This window comes from Acomys russatus, chromosome 17 (assembly GCF_903995435.1).
Source record: "Acomys russatus chromosome 17, mAcoRus1.1, whole genome shotgun sequence".
Taxonomy (NCBI): domain Eukaryota; kingdom Metazoa; phylum Chordata; class Mammalia; order Rodentia; family Muridae; genus Acomys; species Acomys russatus.
In genome coordinates this window covers 61,328,751-61,348,551 of record NC_067153.1, presented here as the reverse complement: position 1 = coordinate 61,348,551, position 19,801 = coordinate 61,328,751, and the positions used below count along the sequence as shown (strand labels likewise).

At 47.6% G+C, this 19,801-nt stretch overlaps 1 protein-coding gene across 1 annotated transcript; it reads right to left on the bottom strand.

The window, feature by feature from the left end:
- Window positions 1-1,736: 1,736 nt before the first annotated feature.
- Window positions 1,737-18,820, bottom strand: Tmbim6 (transmembrane BAX inhibitor motif containing 6). The gene is made up of 10 exons (XM_051160331.1): window positions 18,730-18,820; window positions 9,919-10,004; window positions 9,282-9,390; window positions 6,363-6,483; window positions 4,620-4,668; window positions 4,416-4,513; window positions 3,777-3,856; window positions 3,332-3,432; window positions 2,771-2,846; window positions 1,737-1,888 (listed from the first exon to the last, which is right to left on the bottom strand). The coding sequence occupies exons 2-10, from the start codon at window positions 9,972-9,974 to the stop codon at window positions 1,865-1,867; spliced, it is 714 nt and encodes a 237-aa protein (XP_051016288.1). The 5' UTR covers window positions 9,975-10,004; window positions 18,730-18,820; the 3' UTR covers window positions 1,737-1,864.
- Window positions 18,821-19,801: the final 981 nt, after the last annotated feature.

Sequence of the window (19,801 nt, the reverse complement as noted above, 5' to 3'; positions counted from 1 at the left end):
GTGCACCTGGGGTGGAGCCTGCCCACAGGTGAGCACATGTACTTGCAGATGAGTGCTCTGCACCCCCCAACCTTGAAGCTGGTACACACCCTAACTATACCAGCCACTACCATAGACAACCAAAGCAAAGGTCAGGTAAGGAGATGGCCGTGGAATCCTGGGGTTCCCAAGCAGGAAGGCCTAAGTGTGGTCTCTGCTTCTGTCTCTATGTGGAGAACACACTGGGTCCGGCAAACTCCCAACCCCAACCCAGCCTGGCCTCGATTTAACAAACATCAGGAAAGGTTAAGGAATTTTCTTTATTTTTTACAAATTAAGACTATGTAGATATATATATTTTTTTTTAATCAAAAACACCTTTGTCTTCACAGTATGAGTTAGAGAACGCAGCCTGAGCTGAAAAACCAAAGCTGGGGAACAAAGTGGAAACGACAGTGACAGCTACGTTAAACCTGTTAGGATTTTCTTTAAAAGTAGTTTTGCATCTTATCATTCTTGGCACTGTTTCTAAAGAAAAACTCCTTTATCCCAAGCAAAAAAGCACAAGAGGTGGAGTCTGGCTTCAAGAGATGGAACCCAGTCAGCTCCCAAGGCCTCACAGAGAATCATCTTTCTGGAGAGTTGCTGATGTCCGGTAGGTAAGTTCAGGCCAGGGCGGAGGCAGCAGGCTGTGAGCAGGAAAAGCCCAAGACACCATCCTACTGGTAATGGGCTGTCAGTGGCTTGGTAGCCAGGGTCACAACCACTCCGGGTGCCACCTTTCTGTGCAGACTATGGTGGCCCACAGTCTGGTCACTGGGCTTCTGCCCAGAAGACCAAAACCTTATGGGAACAGGTGAAGAAACCAAAATAACTAAAGTGCGTCTGTTAGTGAACATTACCTACTGCCTCAAATCTCTGGCATCAAGGATGACACACAAAAATGCACTGAGAGCTGTTTAGAGTGCTGCCTTCAAGTCACCACAGCCCTACCTCAGCGACCCTGCAGGCCTGGAAGCGCTCAGTTGGTGGAGAGTCCCCGAGCTGCAGCCCTTACCTGAGCCTGACAAGGCTCCACACAGTTAGCCCTGAGGCTCAAGCCCGCTCCTTCCTATCTTCCCCGGGGACTTTTAACCACAGCCACCTAGTGGAGGCCAATCAGTAACAAAGGCTGAAAAATTTAAAAACCAGCAAAGAAAAATGCGCTAGGGAGACTTGAGAACTGCTGTCTGTACCTTGTCGTGCTTCCTCAGACCACTTCATGAGCGCCTGTCAGGCTGGTCTTCCCTCAGTGCTCAAGTCTTCCCACCCCACAGATGGGAAGCAGGTAAATTCTCTGAGGGCTGCTCACGAGTGGGAAAAGAGCACCCACAAATCCATATTCCCTTCATCATGGCAAGGCAGAAAGGCATTTACCAGACTGAATTAGGCAGCCGGGGAAGCAAAGCACCCGCCTGAGTCCACTCTGTGGCAGGCGGACAACTCAGGACAGGCAAGCTCCTTCCCCCGGCTCAGTCTCGCTGGGACTGTGAGAACCAACCACAGGGCCCAAGCGGCGGCAGCAGTGTAGGCCGGCTGTGGAGGCCTGCGGAGTGCAGGGGCCTGCTCCTGGCTTCTCATCTTGGTGGACTGGCTGCCTGAGCAGAGCAAGCGGCTATGGATGAGCTGACAGAAAAGGGAGTGGAAGAACCCCAGGAATGTGAAGCCAAACTCCAAACTATAGTCACTAATCAGTTTTTTGATCAAAAAATTCAAAATAGAGAAAACCACAAAGTACAAAAGCTTTCCTGGTGCTTTTCATTATCACAGAACACGGCACCTGGGATGGCGCAAAGAAACGAGGGGCAGAGGGAGAAGAGTCCCGCGGGGAAGGCTGGCGGCCAGTTCACTTCTTTTCCTTCTTCTTGTCCTGCAAATGAAAAAAAAAAAAAAAAAAAAAATCACCTAGTTAACTTCCCCTGACATACAAACCCAAGTGCATGAGTGCTGGCGAAGGATGTGGAGGAAAACTCAGCATGAGCGAGCCCTTCCAGCCTTGGGTGAAGATGGAAGGACAGAGCTCAGCAGCTGAGGGGACCTGCGCATCTTCACGCTGCTCCACCATCCACTGTGCACAGCCAGACAGAACCACCAGCGCCATCTTGTCACCACCTCCAGCCCACTGCACTCACTGTCATACATTCCTAACTCAGGCTGATAAAAGCAAAGTTCACAGGTTCATTGGTTTCTCTACTGTTGGACTCGACTGACTAATAAACTGCTTCTTAGAGGAGGAAATTAAGATTAATAAATGAATGGGGCTGGAGAGCCGCTCAGTAGTGAAAAGCACTGGCTGCTCTTGCAGAGGACCTGGGTTTGACTACCAGGACCCACATGGAGGCTCCAGTTCCAGGAAACCCAATGCATGCAGTACACATGAATGCATGCAGTATACATGTATATATGCAGGTACTCATACGTATTCATAGAAGTTTAAAAACGGAAAGAGATTAACAAGTAGATAAACAGATCTACTTCTGACATTCATAAAAGACAACTGTCATTTTACGTCTTCTACAATACCTTTCCCTGAGTCCTAACAATCTTCGTAACTTTAACATGTGCTGCTTTCAGAGGCACCAAATTGTCTGCCATCTGAAACTCACCTCAAGGATTAGTTTAGATTTTAAAAGTGTTTTTACTTGGTCTTTTCTTGCTTGAGGGGCCTGCCCTTCCCACTTGCCCTCTATAGTGTACAACCAACTTCTCACACTCTCCCATCCACACAGATGTTGGCCGCAGGCTGACTGACCTTCTCATTCAAAGCCAGGATCAGCATGAGCTTCCTGAAGAGTGTGATGAAGTCTAAGAAGAGGTCGATGCAGTGCCTGAAAGACAAGAACTAGGTCACTCGCAGCACCTCCTCATCCCCTGTACCGGGGAGCCCCCAGATAACCACTAACCTGGGAGTCACTTTCTCCAACACCCCACCCACCAAGTAACAGCCTGGGATTCTTTCAACTCAACAAATCCCCCAGGCATCAGGAGATTGTGCTTTGAACAGAGACCAAGTCTGAACCTGAACTACCAAGTGCCAATAACTAGTGATGAGCCCTGAACAGACTGTGCACACCCTCCTACTCCGCTGAAATGTAGCCCCTTACTCCCGCTGCTGTGCGCCAGGGGCCAAGCTCAGCACGGACACACTGCTGGTGCACACCTATAATCCCAGCACCCGGGAAGCAGAGTATAGAAGTTCAAGGTCATCCTCAGCTATATAGTGCCTTCAAAGCCAGCCTGGACCACATGAGATCTTGCCTCTTAAATGAACACAGCTCACACGTACGTGCAATTATGGGATTCTCACACTTACCAGATGTAATCCTTGTCTCCATTCTCAGCCTTTTCAATAATGAGCTGAGTATCAAAAAGGACAAAGCCGCACATGACCAGCAGCCCCAGGTACAGGTTTGCCTAACAAGAGAGAGAGGAAGTTACACGTGGCTGTTGTAGTAGCGGGAAAACAGCTGGTTTTCTGCCTCTTGCCTGCTTTGAAAACATACCGCGTGCTAACCCAGAAGACGACCTCCCTAAACACAATTCTGCTCCACTCCTTCAGGTCATTAATCTGGCCTAGCAAAGCCTGTTCTGAGCTGCGTCTAACCCTGTGTCCTCCTCTGTGTGGAAGACTCAGGAGGGCTGCAGGTACCGCCCAGCAAAGTCAGTGTTCTTGAGGATTCACCGCCTTTGATTTAATTATGTAAGAAAACTGTGTGAGGCTAATAGGTGCTACATTAAAGTTCTACATTAAATCTCACCTGGAATAGCCAAATGGATCCGAAGAAAAGGTTCCCCAGAGAGGACAGGAACATGAGGCTCATGGCTGACATCAAGATACCTGTAAGACACAGCAAAGGTATCATGAGAAAAGCCAAAGCAGAGCAAAGCAGTCACACTGAGCTATTTCTTTTCTTTCTTTCTTTCTTTTTTTAAAAAAGATTTATTTATTATGTATACAGTGTTTTGCCTGCAGGAGAAGGCAAGGGCATCGTTACAGATGGCTGTGAGCCACCATGTGGTTGCTGGGAATTGAACTCAGGACCTTTGGAAGAGCAGCTAGTGCTCCCAACCTCTGAGCCATCTCTCCAGCCAACACTGAGGCTATTTCTAACCGTCTCCCCCGAGTGAAGGTTTTTTTTTTTTTTGGTTTCTCAAGACAGGGTTTCTCTGTGTAGCCCTGGCTGTCCTGGACGCACTTTGTAGACCAGGCTGGCCTTGAACTCACAGAGACCAACCTCCGTCTGCCTCCCGAGTGCTGGGATTAAAGGCGTGCGCCACTTCGCCTGGCTTATGAAGGCTTTTATTTTAACCCAAGAGCCCCTGAGACCCGAGGTGGAAAAGGCGGCCTAGTGACAGAGCTGCTAGAGCAGGGCCCAGAGCGTCGTCCCAGTCCATACCTCCCAAAAACAGGTAGCTCCGGCGCCTGGCGTAGAGTGCGCTCAAGCTGAAGCAGGTGAAGACCATGGCCGTGCCCATGAAGGCAGTGGGGAGGATGCTGGGAAAGAAAAGGCCATGAGCTGAGTGAGGCCTCAACTTAGCCTGTTGTGGCCTGCATTTAGAAGGCATATTCATAAAGGTACAAAGACATAAACAATAGTTACCTGGGATTGACAGCGATGCACAGCTCCAAAGCCGGGCCCAGGCCAACTCCTGGGAAACACAAAACTACCGTCAGTTCTGAAGAGGACCCTCATCCAAAGGCTGCTCATATTAACAAAACAAACATAGGAACCAAGACAATTCCATTTACTCTATCCTTTTGTTTCCAAGAGAACATATAACTAAATTAATTCATAAACATATGTCCTCTTAGCTCAAAACCATGGGTGTCTTCAAGAAGAGTAGAAGTTAGGAACAATAAAAAAGGAGAAATGTCAAACGTCATTATTTTTGAGACTGTACTGTGGGCCAGACCACAATTAAGAACAGGATAACAGTAGGCAGGGCCTGGCGGCAGCAACCTCACAACCCCACAGGATCAACCAACCCCTCGGCAGTGACGGGCAGCCAGACCAGTTTTGTGAGTGACCATGTGGCAACAGGAGAGCAACTGTTCCACCCAACACCTCCTCTACTGTATTTCCCCTCCTGAGAATCTACCCCTAACAGCTTCAAAAACTAGCATTCCCTGAGCCTACCCCTTCTAAAATCTCCATAACACTGCATAAATTAGCCTGTCACCGAGATCCATAATGAGCACAATGCATTTTACAGTGCTTTTTTTCTTTTTGAGAGAGGTTTTTGTGTGTAGCCTTGGCTGTCCTGGAATTCACTCTGCAGACCAGGCTGGTCTCACAGAGATCTGCCTGAGTGCACCTCCACTCCCAAGAGAGATGAACTTTTCCAGATTCTCTTAGTTCATGTCTACCATTTAAAGAGTCAAGAACCTGGGCTAGAAAAATGGCTCAGAGGTTAAGTAAGAAAAACAAGAAAACAAGACAAAACAAAACAAAACACCCAATTATATGCCAGGTGGTGGTGATGCATACCACCTTGGGAGGCACAGAAAGGCGGGTTTCTGAGTTCAAGGCCAACCTGGTCTACAGAGCAAGTTCCAGGACAGCCAGGGCTGTTACACAGAGAAACCCTGTCTCAAAACAAAAAACAATAAAACCTAAAAAACCAACAACCAACAACCTAGACATGCGATGTGAGCTGTAGGACACGGGGCTGCTTCACACTGTGCACAGCTTCCACGATTTGTCAAGTATTCTAGGAGGGCGTGCTTTTCACCAGCCGCACAGAGTTTACATTTGGAATTCTGGGGGTTCCTGAGAGGGTGTAACTGTGAGAGCCCTGGGAGGCCTGTGATGGCTGCTGCTCCCTGATACTGCTTTTGCTAGTGCTTGCCTGCTGCGCCGGCACTCTGATCCCCAAGGAACTGACGCCCCAATCAGCAGGAACCGTCTAAAGAGGTCTACCCCTGTCCCCTTCTTTATCACCTACCCAGTGTTGGGGGTTGGAAGGGATTGAGTGGAGAAGGGTGGGAGATCTAGGAACTGAAATAAAGTAGCCAAAAGGGCCAACTACACAAAGCTGCTAGTTACAAGGTGTTAAACCCTATGTACAAGATGGACTGCATGAAACAAGGAGGCGCTACAAAGCAAAAGCAGAAACAAACACAAACACAACAGAACAAAAACTTCAAATAAGACTAACTGGTGAGTCAAGGAGAGCAGGAGGGAGAAATCACAGCAGTGTAATGGAATTTAGAAACTCTATAGAGAGAACTGTTCTGAAAGAATTGTACAGACAAAAAACATGTGTCAGTTACACAGGGTTTAGTGTAAGTACTTTAGGTATCAACACCCCCTCCTGCCCCATTAGACAACCCCTTCACGTACCTGTCAGGAAAGCAAAGCCAGCGAGAAGTCCCAGTCTCTTTTGCTCAGTTTCATGGCTGTGAGGTGTTGCCATCAGCCACACCATCAAGCCCAAGGAGCCCAAGGCAGACAGCAGGCCAGCCTGTGGAGCCAGTCAGAAGACACAGTTCAAAGAGCCATGCGTAGGAAGTCCAAACACTCATCTGAAACATCTTTCTTTCAAAGATTTATTTAATATGTATACAGTGTTTTGCCTGTATGTACACCTACAGGCCAGAAGAGGGCATTAGATTTCACTATAGATGGTTGTGAGCTACCATGTGGGCTCAGGACCTTTGGAAGAGCAGGCAGTGGTCTTAACCTCTGAGCCATCTCTCCAGTCCGAGCTACTGAGAACCGCCATCTGACATTTCTAACATTTGCTTCTTAACCTAGAGGCAGAGGAAAAGGCAGTGTGTTCTCAGAGAATGGGGGAGAGAAGCCTGAAGCCTTGAAGGTGAGGGCTAAGACAGGGTGGAGGGCAAAGGCTCTTCACGGTCCATCAGCTATAGAACTCCCCACGTCAAACAGAAAAGACAAGTCAAACTGAAAGGTGCTAGAAGCACATTCCATCTGTGAAACAAGTGGAAATGACCCCTTTTTGTTCACTTAAAAGAAAAGGGAACCAGGCATGGTGGCACACACTCCCAGCACTCTGGGAGGCAGAGGCAGGTGGAACTCTTTGAGTTCGAGGCTAGCCTGGTCTACAATGCTAGTCCAGAACAGCCAAAGCTACACAGAGAAACCATCTTGAAAACCAAAAGGAAAAAAAAAGAAAAAAAAAAGAAAAAAAAGAAAGAAAGAAAGAAAAAGAAAAAAGAAAAGGGGGTGGGGGGTGTGACTCACAAAGAAAGAGCCCATGATCTGAGTTGTTCTAGGACCCAGCGGTTAAAGGAAGAAACACGCACACGCTGGCACACCCAGGGCTGTGTGCACACGCTGATGGGATTAGAGGCTTGGGGGTTCTAGAGGTTTAAAAATCACTCAGCTATTTTTTACTTTTTTTTTTTTTTTTTTTTTTGGTTTTTCGAGGGTATCTCTGTGTAGCCTTGGCTGTCCTGGACTCACTTTGTAGACCAGGCTGGCCTCGAACTCACAGCGATCCGCCTGCCTCTGCCTCCCGAGTGCTGGGATTACAGGCATGCGCCACCACGCCCGGCCTATTTTTTACTTTTTAAAGAGAAAACCCACCCCAGATCTTAGGAGGCCCCACTGAGGATAATCCGAGGCACTCAGGTTCCTGGCACTGGACACACAGCTCACCCTCACCACGGAGAGCAGCTGAAGGCCACCCAGTGGAGCGCTCCCTGGGAGGGTTCAGTATCCTCTGGTTACAGTTTCACAAGATGACTAATACATAGCCTTACTTTATGTGTTGGCTTTTTTGTTTTTTTGAGACAGGGTTTTTCTATGTAGCTCAGGCCATCCTGGAACTTTCTTTGTAGACCAGGCTGCCCTCTAACTCACGAGATCCTCCTGTCTGCCTCCAAGTGCTGGGACTAACGGTGTGCACTACCACTGCCCAGCTTGTTTTTCTTGTTAAGGGCACTAACTTGTCATATGCTGTTGATTCACAAAGCTGGTAAGACAAGCATATCTTCCCCCTGAAGTAAAGCAACCACCATACTAGATGGCACTTCAGCACCATGTTGTTTTAGCAAAGTCAACAACAAAAATATAAAATGAGGCAGTTCGTACACACTTTTACTGCAGCACTGAGGAGCAGAAACAGGCCGAACTTCCAGCTCGGACTACGTAAGGAGACAGTATAAACCAGGCTGAAAGAGGGTGCATGAAACCCTAGGTTCAATCACAGCGAACAAAGAGCACAAAGGTGGCAGGAAGCCTGTGAGGTACACGAGTGAAGCCTGTCCCTAACCTGCAGGGAGTGGCAGGGAAGGTGACTCAAATGCTCACTGCTTTACCTGCTCGCCAAAGCCCACAGTCCCCAAGCAGTCTGTACCTACTGAGAGCAGACCGCACTTCACATTATTTCAAACAAGCAACAGAAAGAAAGAAAAAATAAAATAAAATAAATAAATAAAGCCCAACCAGAAAACAGAACCACCTAGAACTTGCTTTGAACTCAAGGATCAAAGCCTTGCCCTCTGAGTGCCTGAAGCAATTTTTCACATAACCCTTGGCAGGAGATGCCTGGACAAAAGGACAACTCATTACAGTGGCAAATGTCAACACAATATACCTCTGTATTTATGCTAAACATAGGCACTCTAAACCTTGGCTGTTAGGGGAACTTTAAACTTTTCGGTTATTCTTTTTTTTTGTTTTTAGAGTTAGGGTTTCTCTTTGTAGCCCTGGCTGTCCTGGACTCTCTTTTTAGACCAAGCTGGCCTCAACTCACAGAGAGCCACCTGCCTCCGCCTCCCAAGTGCTGGGATTAAAGGGGTGTGCCACCACTGCCCGGCTTTTTGGATATTCTTTAAATAAAAATTTAAAATGCCCTTCCAGTCCTGCTGGTCCAACCCAAAGTCCTCTCCATAGGACAGTGAGCTGACGGTTTCGCCCAACCATGAAGGTGACAGTTATATATGCTTTGTTCCAAGGGGGCCCCAGCCACGGAGGCAACAAAGAAAAGGTGGGACAGCTACCACGCCAAGGAGCGCAAGCACCTAGCTTATGTCTGAGGACGGGGGCTTTGTATGTCAGCCGACACCAGCCACATGCCTTCAGTGCAAGAGATTTCTATGTTCAGTTTCTAGAGGGAAGCAGCTGCCAGATAGCCTAATGGTTTAATAATGTCCAGAGTTACTGGCTGGCTGAGTTCTGATATCAAGCTCCTGATAAATACATCAGGGAGGGCACAGGGACAGGCCACCCTGATAAGCTGTCTCCTTCCTAACGAGAGTCAGTGCCACTGTACCCAGACAGAACTGTTCTTACCTGAATGAAATGTGTGACCACATGGACATAGGCCCCTGCTGCCGCCACAAACATGCAGAGTGCAAAACTGGCATAGACCTTCTTTAGGTGCTGCTGTGTCGAGGGAGTTCTAGAAAGAAGTGTAACACGTCATATCTGGACTTAACTCTAAGCTATAAATTATCTCTCCCTTGCCAGAGGAGTAAGCAAAAGCTGTATTATAAACAGTTTGGCATATTTTGGGAATAACAATAAAATAAAGAACGGCCGGGCGTGGTGGCGCACGCCTTTATCCCAGCACTCGGGAGGCAGAGACAGGCAGATCGCTGTGAGTCCAGGACAGCCAGGGCTACACAGAGAAATCCTATCTCGGAGGTGGGGGGTGAGGGGTGGAGGTGGGGATTAGGGGGGTGACCAACAACAAGAAAAAAAACCAACCAATGTTTGGAAAATGGGTTCGCAGACTCTTCAGTGGATACTCAGTACTCAAACTGGAACCCATGACTTGCCAGTGACTACCCAACAGCCCTAGAGCTAGAGCCTGACACACTTATGCTAGGCTTCTCTGGAATCTAGCCACTTAGTGTACTGATACATACAAATGTTACCCAACTAAGCGAAGAAGCTCGGTATGATCAGAAAAGATGAAATCACTTACATGTGGGAAAATTTTAAGAGGGCATCAAAGTTGATCTTCCGATCAAATATGTTCATGGTTCCAAAGTCTGTTCAGCAGAGCCTGCACTGAGAAGCAAGGAGAAACACTGATTTTAGAGACACCAGGACATATAAGAACATAAGCACCTTTCATACATATACATGTGACATATATGAGCACTGCATGCATGTAGTGTCCAAGGAGGCCAGAAAAGGGCATCTGAGTTACCTGGCACTGGGGATATAGTGCATTGTGAGTCACCTGATTTGGGTGCTGGGAACCAAACAGATCTCAAAGACCTGAAAGTGCTCTTAACTGCTGAGTCATCTCTCCCATTCCCTCCAAACCTTTCTTACAAGAGGCTCTGACTAGACTAGATCTTGTTATGTAGACCAGGCTAGCCTCAAACTCAGAGATCTGACTGCCTCTGCCTCCCATGTTCTGGGATTAAAAGTGTGCTCCACCACACATGGCTTCCTTAGAACCTTTCTTATAGGAAGATTGTAATTGTATAAATATTCCCTCATATCCTTTTTTAAATCTATGTATTGGTGTGTATGTTCTCACAATGGTAATGTGTGCAGCTGTGAGCATGTGCTTGCCACAGCTGTGCTGAGCCCAGAAGACGATACCCTTGGGTCTTGGGCCTCACCTTCACTTTGAGATAGTCATTTTGTTGTTCAATACTGGCTAGCTGGCCTGTGAGCTTCTAGGGATCTTTCTTTGATTCGTATCTCCCACAGGAGCACTGGGATCACAGGTAGGAGGAACCATGCCTGGCTTTTTGGTGGGTTCTGAGGACTCAAACTCCGGTCCTTAACATTTCCATGGAAACATTACCACAGAGCCACCTAATCAGACCCCCTGCTATTCTCACTTCAGATTTCCTAAATATTAATGTCTGCTTTGCCCTTCCTCTGCATATAGCAATATTTAATATAAAGACTTAAAAGTTTTCCCTAAACTGTAGAGAAAATGCTCTAATACTTAAATATATATATATATATATGCATGTATGCATACATACATACATCCTGAAAACATTCATCAAAACCAGAAAACTTATGATGCAATGTTATCATCTGATTACAGGCCTTACTCATATCCCCCCCCATCCCAACATGTGAGGTGCCATCTCAGAACGGAAGCAGAGCGTCTGCCACCCCCTTTCCACTGTGGCCCTAGGAGGGGGCAGTGCAGAAATTTTGTTAGTTATGGTGAGGTTTTTCTTTTTTGTTTTTTCTACGACAGAGTTTCTCTGTGTAACCTTGACTGTCCTGGACTCAATTTGTAGACCAGGCTGGCCTCGAACTCAAAGAAATCCACCTGCCTCTGCCTCCGTGAGTGCTGGGACTAAAGGTGTGCGCCACCACGCTCGGCTTTTCACAGAACAAAAATTTAAAAGCAAAAACCCAAAACCCAACCAAACCACATCCAGGTTATATCACACCAATGCCATCAAGCCAGATTAAAGTCTGCTCCTTGTATCTCACATGCAATCCTAAGTCAACACAGCAGTCTACAGGCTGATCAAGAGCTTTCATCTTTCCTACCTCCCACCAAGTTCTCACTAAATACACAGTGCCCATTCTATTCTTAATCAGCCAGAGGGCGGAGGAGGAAGAGCCGACCTGCAATCGACTTCTGAGGAATTGGAAGGGCACACTCCCAGGACTCCAGGCTTTGTGGAGGCTCTCTTCCCTCAAAGGGTACACCACAAAGGTGACTGCTGGCTCTCTCACACTGCATCCTTTCTCGTCACAACCCTACTTACCTGACTCCTTCACTTCAGCTTTTAAGAAGAGATCTGGTGAGAAGCTGCAGAACCCACTAAGCCGCTGCTCTCCTCTCCCGGTCACCAGCCTCTGTGCCCTCCTGATCTAGATGGTGCAACGATTGCAGGCTGTTGCACGGCCAAGCACAGCCTTCCACAACCCTGATGAGTGCATTCTCCAGAGAGCACACTTACAGGACAGTACACTCCAGCAAGTGGAAAGTGTCTTTAAGGCGTCCATTAACACTCCTAATGACATCCCCAGAGAGGACTTGCAACCTACACAGCCAAGTTTCTCAGTATTCGCCATACAAGTGCTGAAGTACCTCTTGCCTCCAATTTCAAGCACCAACAGGGGAAGGAGCCCTTAAACACCCAGGGGATTGTTAGTCAGAAAGGGGCAATAGTCATGTAAGCAGACCTTCTGAGGAGACTGACAGAGCACAAAGGCGGAAACTCTTCTTTCCCAATCTGCTCTTTTGAAATGTTCCAGAAGGTACTGCCTGTATCTTTCTGGGGCTTTCAGTTGATTACAAAACAAAAAATAAAGCCGGGCACGGTACTGCATGCCTTTAATCCCAGCACTGGGAAGACAAAGGCAGGTGGATCTCTGTGAGTTCAAGGCCAGCCTGGTCTACAAAGTCTAGGACAGTCAGAGCTACACAGAGAAATCCTGTCTTGAACAACCAAAACGAAAACCAAATAACAACAAAAAACATTAAGACAAGGGCTGTGATGGCGCATGCCTTTAATCCCAGCACTTAGGAGGCAGAAGCAGGCGAGGGGATCTCTGAGTTAGAGGCCAGCCTGGTCTACAGAGTGAATTCTAGACCAGCCGGGGGGGGGGGGGGGGGCCGGGGGGGTGGCTACACAGAGAAATCCTGTTTCAGGAAAAAAATAAATAAAATAAAAAAACAAAGGCTAGCAAGGGCTCTTTCACAGGACCAGGCTCTATCCTAGCACCTACATGTTGACCTACAGCTTTGTCCAGTTCCAGGGGATGCAATGCCCTTTTCTAAACCCTGAAGGCACCAAGCACACATGTGGTAAATAGACACATCTGCATACACAGCTTAAAAAAAGAAAAAAGCAGAAGGGAAGTGTGTGTGCATGCCAACACTTGGCTTTCCCGACTCCCCCTGCTGCAGTGCTGAGATGTGCTCTCACTTGTAAGCCAGCCCTTCAGTCCTCAGGGCCCCAAGGCCTGGGCCACACCAGGTTAAAAGGTCCCTTGTTTTGTTTTACTACCTATTTTAATTTAGACAACACGGTCTCTCCGTGTAGCCCTGGTTGTTTTGGATTAAAGGTGTTCGGCAACACATCCAGCCTATTTCAAAATTTAATCAAAATATGTTAACTACCTCTATTTGAATACTGTCACAGAGCGGGTGGGAGAGCAATGAAGGGTCCAAGAGGTGGCTCACTGGGCAAAAGCACCTGCTCTGCAGGCCCAACAACCTAGGTTCCTCCTCAGACGCCTCGGTGAAGAGTGCTCTCACAAGGTGTCCTTTGGCCTCCACACAAATGCTAAGGTCACACATACACCCGTGTCTCTGTCTCTCTCACACACAGTAATAAACATCTTTAAACTTTTTCTTTCCTTCTTCTCTTTCTTTTTCTTTTTTTTTTTTTTTTTTTGGTTTTTTGAGACTTGAACTCACAGCGATCCGCCTGCCTCTGCCTCCCAAGTGCTGGGATTAAAGGCGTATGTCACCACCACCCAGCCTAAACTCTTTTTAAAGGAGTAATATTTATATACTTAATGTGTGTGCCCTATTTCCTTTTAGAATGTTAAAATGCAGGAAAGCACCGAGCGTGGTGGCGCACACCTTTAATCCTGGCACTCAGGAAGCAGAGGCAGGCTGATCTCGAGTTTTGAGGCCAGCCTGGTCTACAAAGCAAGTCCAGGACAGCAAAGGCTATTATGCAGAGAAACCCTGTCTCCAAAAACAAAACAAAACAAAGCAAAACAAAAAAGTAAAGTAGGATTTTTATAAAGCACCAGATCCTCTTCTGTATTAGACAATTTGTTGGATTTTTCTGTTTTTAAAGATGCAGTCTTTGGGGCTAGAGAAATGGCTCAGAGGTTAAGAGTACTCTCTGCTCTTCCAAAAGTCCTGAGTTCAATTCCCAGCAACCACATGGCGGCTCACAACCGTTTATAATGAGATCTGGTGCCCTCTTCTGGCCTGCAGGTGTACACGCAGGCAGAACACTACGTACATACTTTACATTTTGCCAAGGAGGAAAGACTGGACTGGAGTGCAGCCCAGTGGTTGGGCACTTGCTGAGCACAGTGAATCCCTAGGCTCAACCCCAGCTACCACAAAAACAAACAGCACCCCAGTGTATGCAGGAGTCCAAACTGCTCCAAAACTCCCTGTATCTCTGATATACAACTAAAACTATTACAAAAATTAACAAGCCAGGTATGGTGGCACTCCTCTGTAATATAAGCACTTGGGAGACAAAGGTAGGATAAATTTAACTTTGAGGGGTAGCCCAGGCTATATAGAGAAGCTTAGTGTCTCTCTGCATGTACATCTCAACACCAGAAGAGGGCATCAGATCCCAGTATAGATGGCTGTGAGCCACCATGTGGTTGTTGGGAGCTGAACTCAGAACCTTTGGAAGAGCAGGACAATGCTCCCAACCGCTGAGCCGTCTCTCCAGTCCATCTCATCATGAGCTCTAGTTTATACAGAAACCTAGGAACAGATCCCCAGTTCTAGAAATACTCAACTCTGAAGTAGCATGAGGGATTGTTTACACAAAATTAAATGGCAGCGCTTTCTGGGGTCATGGGAGATTTGCTTATACTGTATGTATAGAAAACGAAGTCCAAAACAAATCAACAAAAACAACACCCCGAAATCCCCAGGTGTTTCAACCAAAAGCCTTTCACTAAGTGCCTCATTTTATGCCTGTATCTCCCTCCGCCACACACACACATACACAGACACACAGGTTTTCTCTGTGGAGCCTTGGCTGTCCTAGAACTTGCTCTGTAGACCATGCTGGCTTCAAACTCACAGAGATATACCTGCTGGGATTTAGGGTACGTACCACTACTGTCTGCCTTTAAGCCTACATCTTTAAGGCAGCAGGAACTCCAAATACTAACAGAATCTATCAAATTTTGTTATGCACATATTGCTACAGTTTTGTTTAAGTGTCACCAAAACCATGATGACAGGGCGGGCCTCCTGTGCCAGAGCCACCCCAAACTACAAAGTAAAAAGCAAGAGCTGAACCCCAGCATTCTGGAGGGCAGAACAGGCTAGGAAGCTCTTGGCCGTGTCCTGGGTTTCATAGTTGGGACTTACTGAAAACAAAACTAAAAACAAAACCATCCCAGCCTGAGGGCACAGCTCTGCGACAGATCGCTTGCCTGATGTGATCAAGGCCCTACACTCAGTGGTCAGGACTCAAACACACAGGCATGCACAACAAACACCCCTACGTTTACTGCACAGTTTTTACCAAGAAAGAGCCAGGTATTTCTGTGACCTCCTTTTGCTTGGCAGGATAAAGCTTGTCCTGTCTTGCTAAATCCCTTGTTTCCGTTCCAGGCACCCTTCTTACCCTAGCCCTAAAACAAAAGATTATTATCTACATGTGTGTGTGCACGCCCTGCAGCAGCACTGGCACTCAAGCTCAATGAGGACTGCTTCCACAGCATGTAAAAGGCCCTACCTACCACTGGGAGAATTATAATTTTATCATGAAGACTTATTAATACTTCTCTACACAAGAAAGTAGTTAAGTAGATGAGGAGGAAGTCTAAGAATCTGAAGGACTTGATAAAACCTAGTCCTAGCTAAAACTGCTTTTGCTGAAATGGCCTACCTTTCCTGCAACTACTAAGTGATAGCTGCGAGGCAGTCTGCTACAGCTGAACACACTCTTAGCTTGATGCTCTTCCTGCTGTCCTAGGAGGTGGTCAGCTCAGCTTCAAGACATCCTACGCCACAGTGGCTGGTTCCCAACCCTCCTCACGTTGTGGGGAGCACAACCATCAAAGTATTTTGTTGGTACTTCATAGCTGTAATCTTGCTGCTCCGAATCGTGGTGTTAAGTATCTGATATGTGACCCTGTGAAAGGGCCATCCAACCCTGGGGTCAGACCTGCTGTCCTTAGCTTGGAGCCTTTGAGCTCTGACTTGAACCAAATCCAGGGGCTAAGCGACCACTGCATTTATCTCTGGAGAGGGCTGCCTCAGAACCAAAACAGTCATTGCTGAAGGAATGCCTATCATGTGCAATTTTTTTTTTTTTTTTGAGACAGGGTCTCTCTCTCTAGTTGTGGCCACTCTGGAACTCATAGACTAGGCTGGCCTTGAACTTGAAGAGATCAGATTGCCTCTCCCTCCTGAGTGCTGTAATCAAAGGTGTGTGCCATTAAGCCTGGCTCAAATTACTTTCTTTTCTGAACCAACTCTGAAACCACTAAATCTCCATCTCTAAAACCACAACTCTTGGGCAGGAGAGAAGCGTAAGGTTTCAATGTTCTAAATACATAACCTTCCATAAGAAGGCAGTAATCCCTCCCCCATAACACCTTGTTTACCTCCCCCCCCCCCCCCCCCAATACAAAAGAGCAAAAATTTATTAGGAACGAGAGTCCTGAACTTCAGCATTCCTCAGCTAGCCCATTCAGAGTGCAAACTACTCAAATGTAATCCACTTGCTACAGCCTTTCTTTCCAGTCTTGAACGCTGTATTTAGGAGACGGACCATGAAATCTGGTTAGAAACTCTCCCAGAACAGATCAGTATGAGCTGGAAGACATTTGTACCAGGATCCAAATGCAGGACAGAGTAGCAAGAAAACTTAGAAGAGAGAACATTATGAGTGGTTGGTTCCCCAAAGGAGAGTAATACCCCTGGGTGGTTATGAAATAAAATGAAACTGTTCAGGTCAGTGCACTGCCTCCAACGATAATATGTTATCAATGGGATCCCTTCTGGATGTGCAGGGGCAGGGTTCAAGATGGCTGAATTAAGGGGCATAAGGTGGGGGGTGGCACAGGGAATTCACAGCCTAGTACTTAATTAAATGTGTACAGTGTTTCTCTGACTTGCTAGCTTAGTTGTAAAACTATATACACCGAGACAAAACCCTATTAGAGTGCCACATTAAAATTTTCTTTTTTTAAATGGCAATGTAATATAGGCGAGAGAACCAGACACAGAGTTTTAAATCCCACCTTTTTACCACATAACCTTGAGAAAACAATTTCACTTAATCTCACCCACCTCTGCAATTGTAGCAAATGATTATCCCTCTCAATAAGAAAAAACGTGTATGATTTCTCTGTAAGGTGCTAAACTGACATCAGTACCTATTTGACCAGCATCAGCAGGCTAGAACAACAAAAGTCAGAAGCAGCTTCGGGTCTCCTGACCTTTACAGCACACTGCCACCTCGCCCACAGTGAAAAGCAAGCTCTCAATAAGGCCGTTTCATAACTCCCCAAAACATATGTTGATTCCTACCACGCTTGTGTATTTTTTTTAGCGTCTATCAAGAACACGAACTAGATCTGTTACAAGGAGGAAAAACTGGAAATGATAAGTATCCGAATTAATTTCTCCTTCTCGTAGTCATTAGGAAAGCAAAGCCTCATTCAGACCAGGGAGAGGAGGGTGGGAAACTGTATTTCCATATGATGGAAGGGAGGAATATGTGGATCCAAGTCACAAATTACATTTCTCAAGGACCCAGGCCATTCTCCACTGCAGGAAAACCAAAGACAAACTGTCAAATCATCTTCAACCCTAAAACAAAAACAATAAAGAAGGAACACCAAAGAAAATAAATCTAACAACTACAAACATGTGTTTGCAGAAGCCCTGAAAAAAACGTGATTATGAAATTCAGGAAAATCTTTCTTCAACCGTATCTCTTAAACTAACCATAGAGTCTCAAAATTAACTACACATAAAGCTCAATAAATAACTAGGAAGTCTGCCGTTGACCTTCAACCTTAAAATCCTTGTCTGTGTTTCAGGGCAGTCAGCTCTTCTATAGCGTTACACATTCACAGGTGTTTGTTTACTTCAAAAGTCTCAAGTTCAAAGTGGTTTCGTTGCTGTTTGGCCAACAGCCTAACTGGACAGGCAATGCAACGTGGCCTGGCACGAGATAACTTGTTTTTGTTAGGAATAAAAGAAAAGAAATAAAGAGAAAGAGGGGGGCGGGCAGGGACGGAAGGAAAGGCCAAAGCTTACTTATCAGAAGTTTAGTCAGTCGGGCCAAGGGAAAAAAACTGCCCACCGCCGCCCTTCCGGAGCAGACTTTGGGACTCCCACAGGACCAAGCAATCAAGGCCACCTCACCTGTCCAGAGGTAACCAATCAGATCAGAGTGGGGCTGCTCCGTGGGACTGGCGAGCCAGGACAGCCCGGGGCGTCCCACCTCCGGCCTCTACCGTTGGCTTCCAAGTAACTAAGGCATCTCGCGTGTCACAGAGGAGTGTGACATCACCCGGCCCGCCGTGACAGGGCAGTCTGCCTAGCCAGGCCTAAATCGAGTCCCCGACCCCGGACGGCTCACCCAGGCGAGGGGGAGGAACCCGAGAACGCACAGCCCAGCCGCGATCGCTGGGTTGGGGGGGGGGGAGGGAGTGATCACAAACAACAGCGCTTTCCCTTTCGTTTACCTTAAAAGTCAGGAGTGGGCGGGGGGTTGGGGCGGGAGGGAACCTGTCCCGAATTCAAGCCCTGGACTTGGCTGAGGGGAAGACGGTGGAAAGGGGCGCCAAGGAGGTTGGCTAAGAGGCCTTCGCCGCAAACCCAGGCCCAAATGCCCGGGAGACCCCGCAGACTCGCCCCCGCCCCGCCCCCGCTGCTGCGCATGCGCGGCACCAGTTCCTCCGCGTCCCTCCCCGCCCAGTTCCCTTCGATCTCGTCGCAGATCGGGCCTGGTTCCCTACGGGGCTCAACTGTCGGAAAACGGAAGCTACCACACAGTCCCGCTCTCGCCCTCTCAGCAGCCGTCACTCCGGGGCTGCCTAGTCCCAGCTTCGCACGTACCTTCTCAGCACGCCACTCGGGAGCCTCCCAGCTCTGCTAAAACCGGATATGCTCTGAGTCTCTGGGGGTTGGCTCTAGAAGTCTACCCACCGCCGCCCCTCCCACCTCCCCGAGAAGCCCCGCCCAGGCAAGTTCTCATTGGCCCTTGGCTACACTGCTGCCTCACCATTGGCTGTACGTTCATAAACAGCAGCCGCTTACGTCAGCGTCATCGGCTAATTCCCTTGTCAATCAAGACTGTGGCCCCCAACCGGCACCTTAGCGATAGGCCTCCGCCTTCTTCCCTATAGGAAGAAAGGATGTCTGTCTGATGTCCACCGAGTGGAGAAAGTGATGTGGGGTGTGTCTGCCTGAGACGGCTGTCAAGTGAGAACCCCCGTGACACTAAAAGGTCCCAAGATGCTGGTTTTTGGCTACTCATAGAATGGCAAGGAAGAAAAGCGAGGCAGACCACCAAAATTCCCTCCCGGAAACCTCTTGTTTTTCGGAGACAGAGTTTCTCTGTGCAGCACTGGCTGTGCTGGAACTCACTGTGTAGACCAGGCTGGCTTCGAACTCACAGAGATCCACCTGCCTCTGCCTCTCAAGTGCTGGGATTAAAGGCGTGCGCCACCAATTCTCAGCTTCCCTAGGACCTTTTAATAGTGAATATAATGGAGCTTAAACTTTAGAGCGCCTTTAAAGGTCCAACCATTGTCCAGGGACCCTTGCCTGGAGGCTCTAAGGCCACATGGTGGTCCCGGAGTCCAAAGCAAACAGGCTACAAAGTTCACTTCCCTGTCCATCTGCATGGAAGTGGGTGGCTCTTTATAAAGCATAGCAGGTCAGGTGTGACAGGGCAGCAAAGACCTGGTCTTACAGTCCTAACCAGCTCTTTGGAGATCTTGCCAAAGGAAGTCAAAGAGCAGGCAGGTTTTTTTTTTTTTTTTTCTCCCTCTTAGGGCGTGTCCCTAGCAGGAAGACAACCAGTGAAAGAACTAATAATTTAAAGAGAAAAAGGAGAGGGGGTGTGAGGGAGCTTTTGTGTATGTGAGTGCGTGTGTGTGTGTCGCACACCTTTAATCCCAGCACT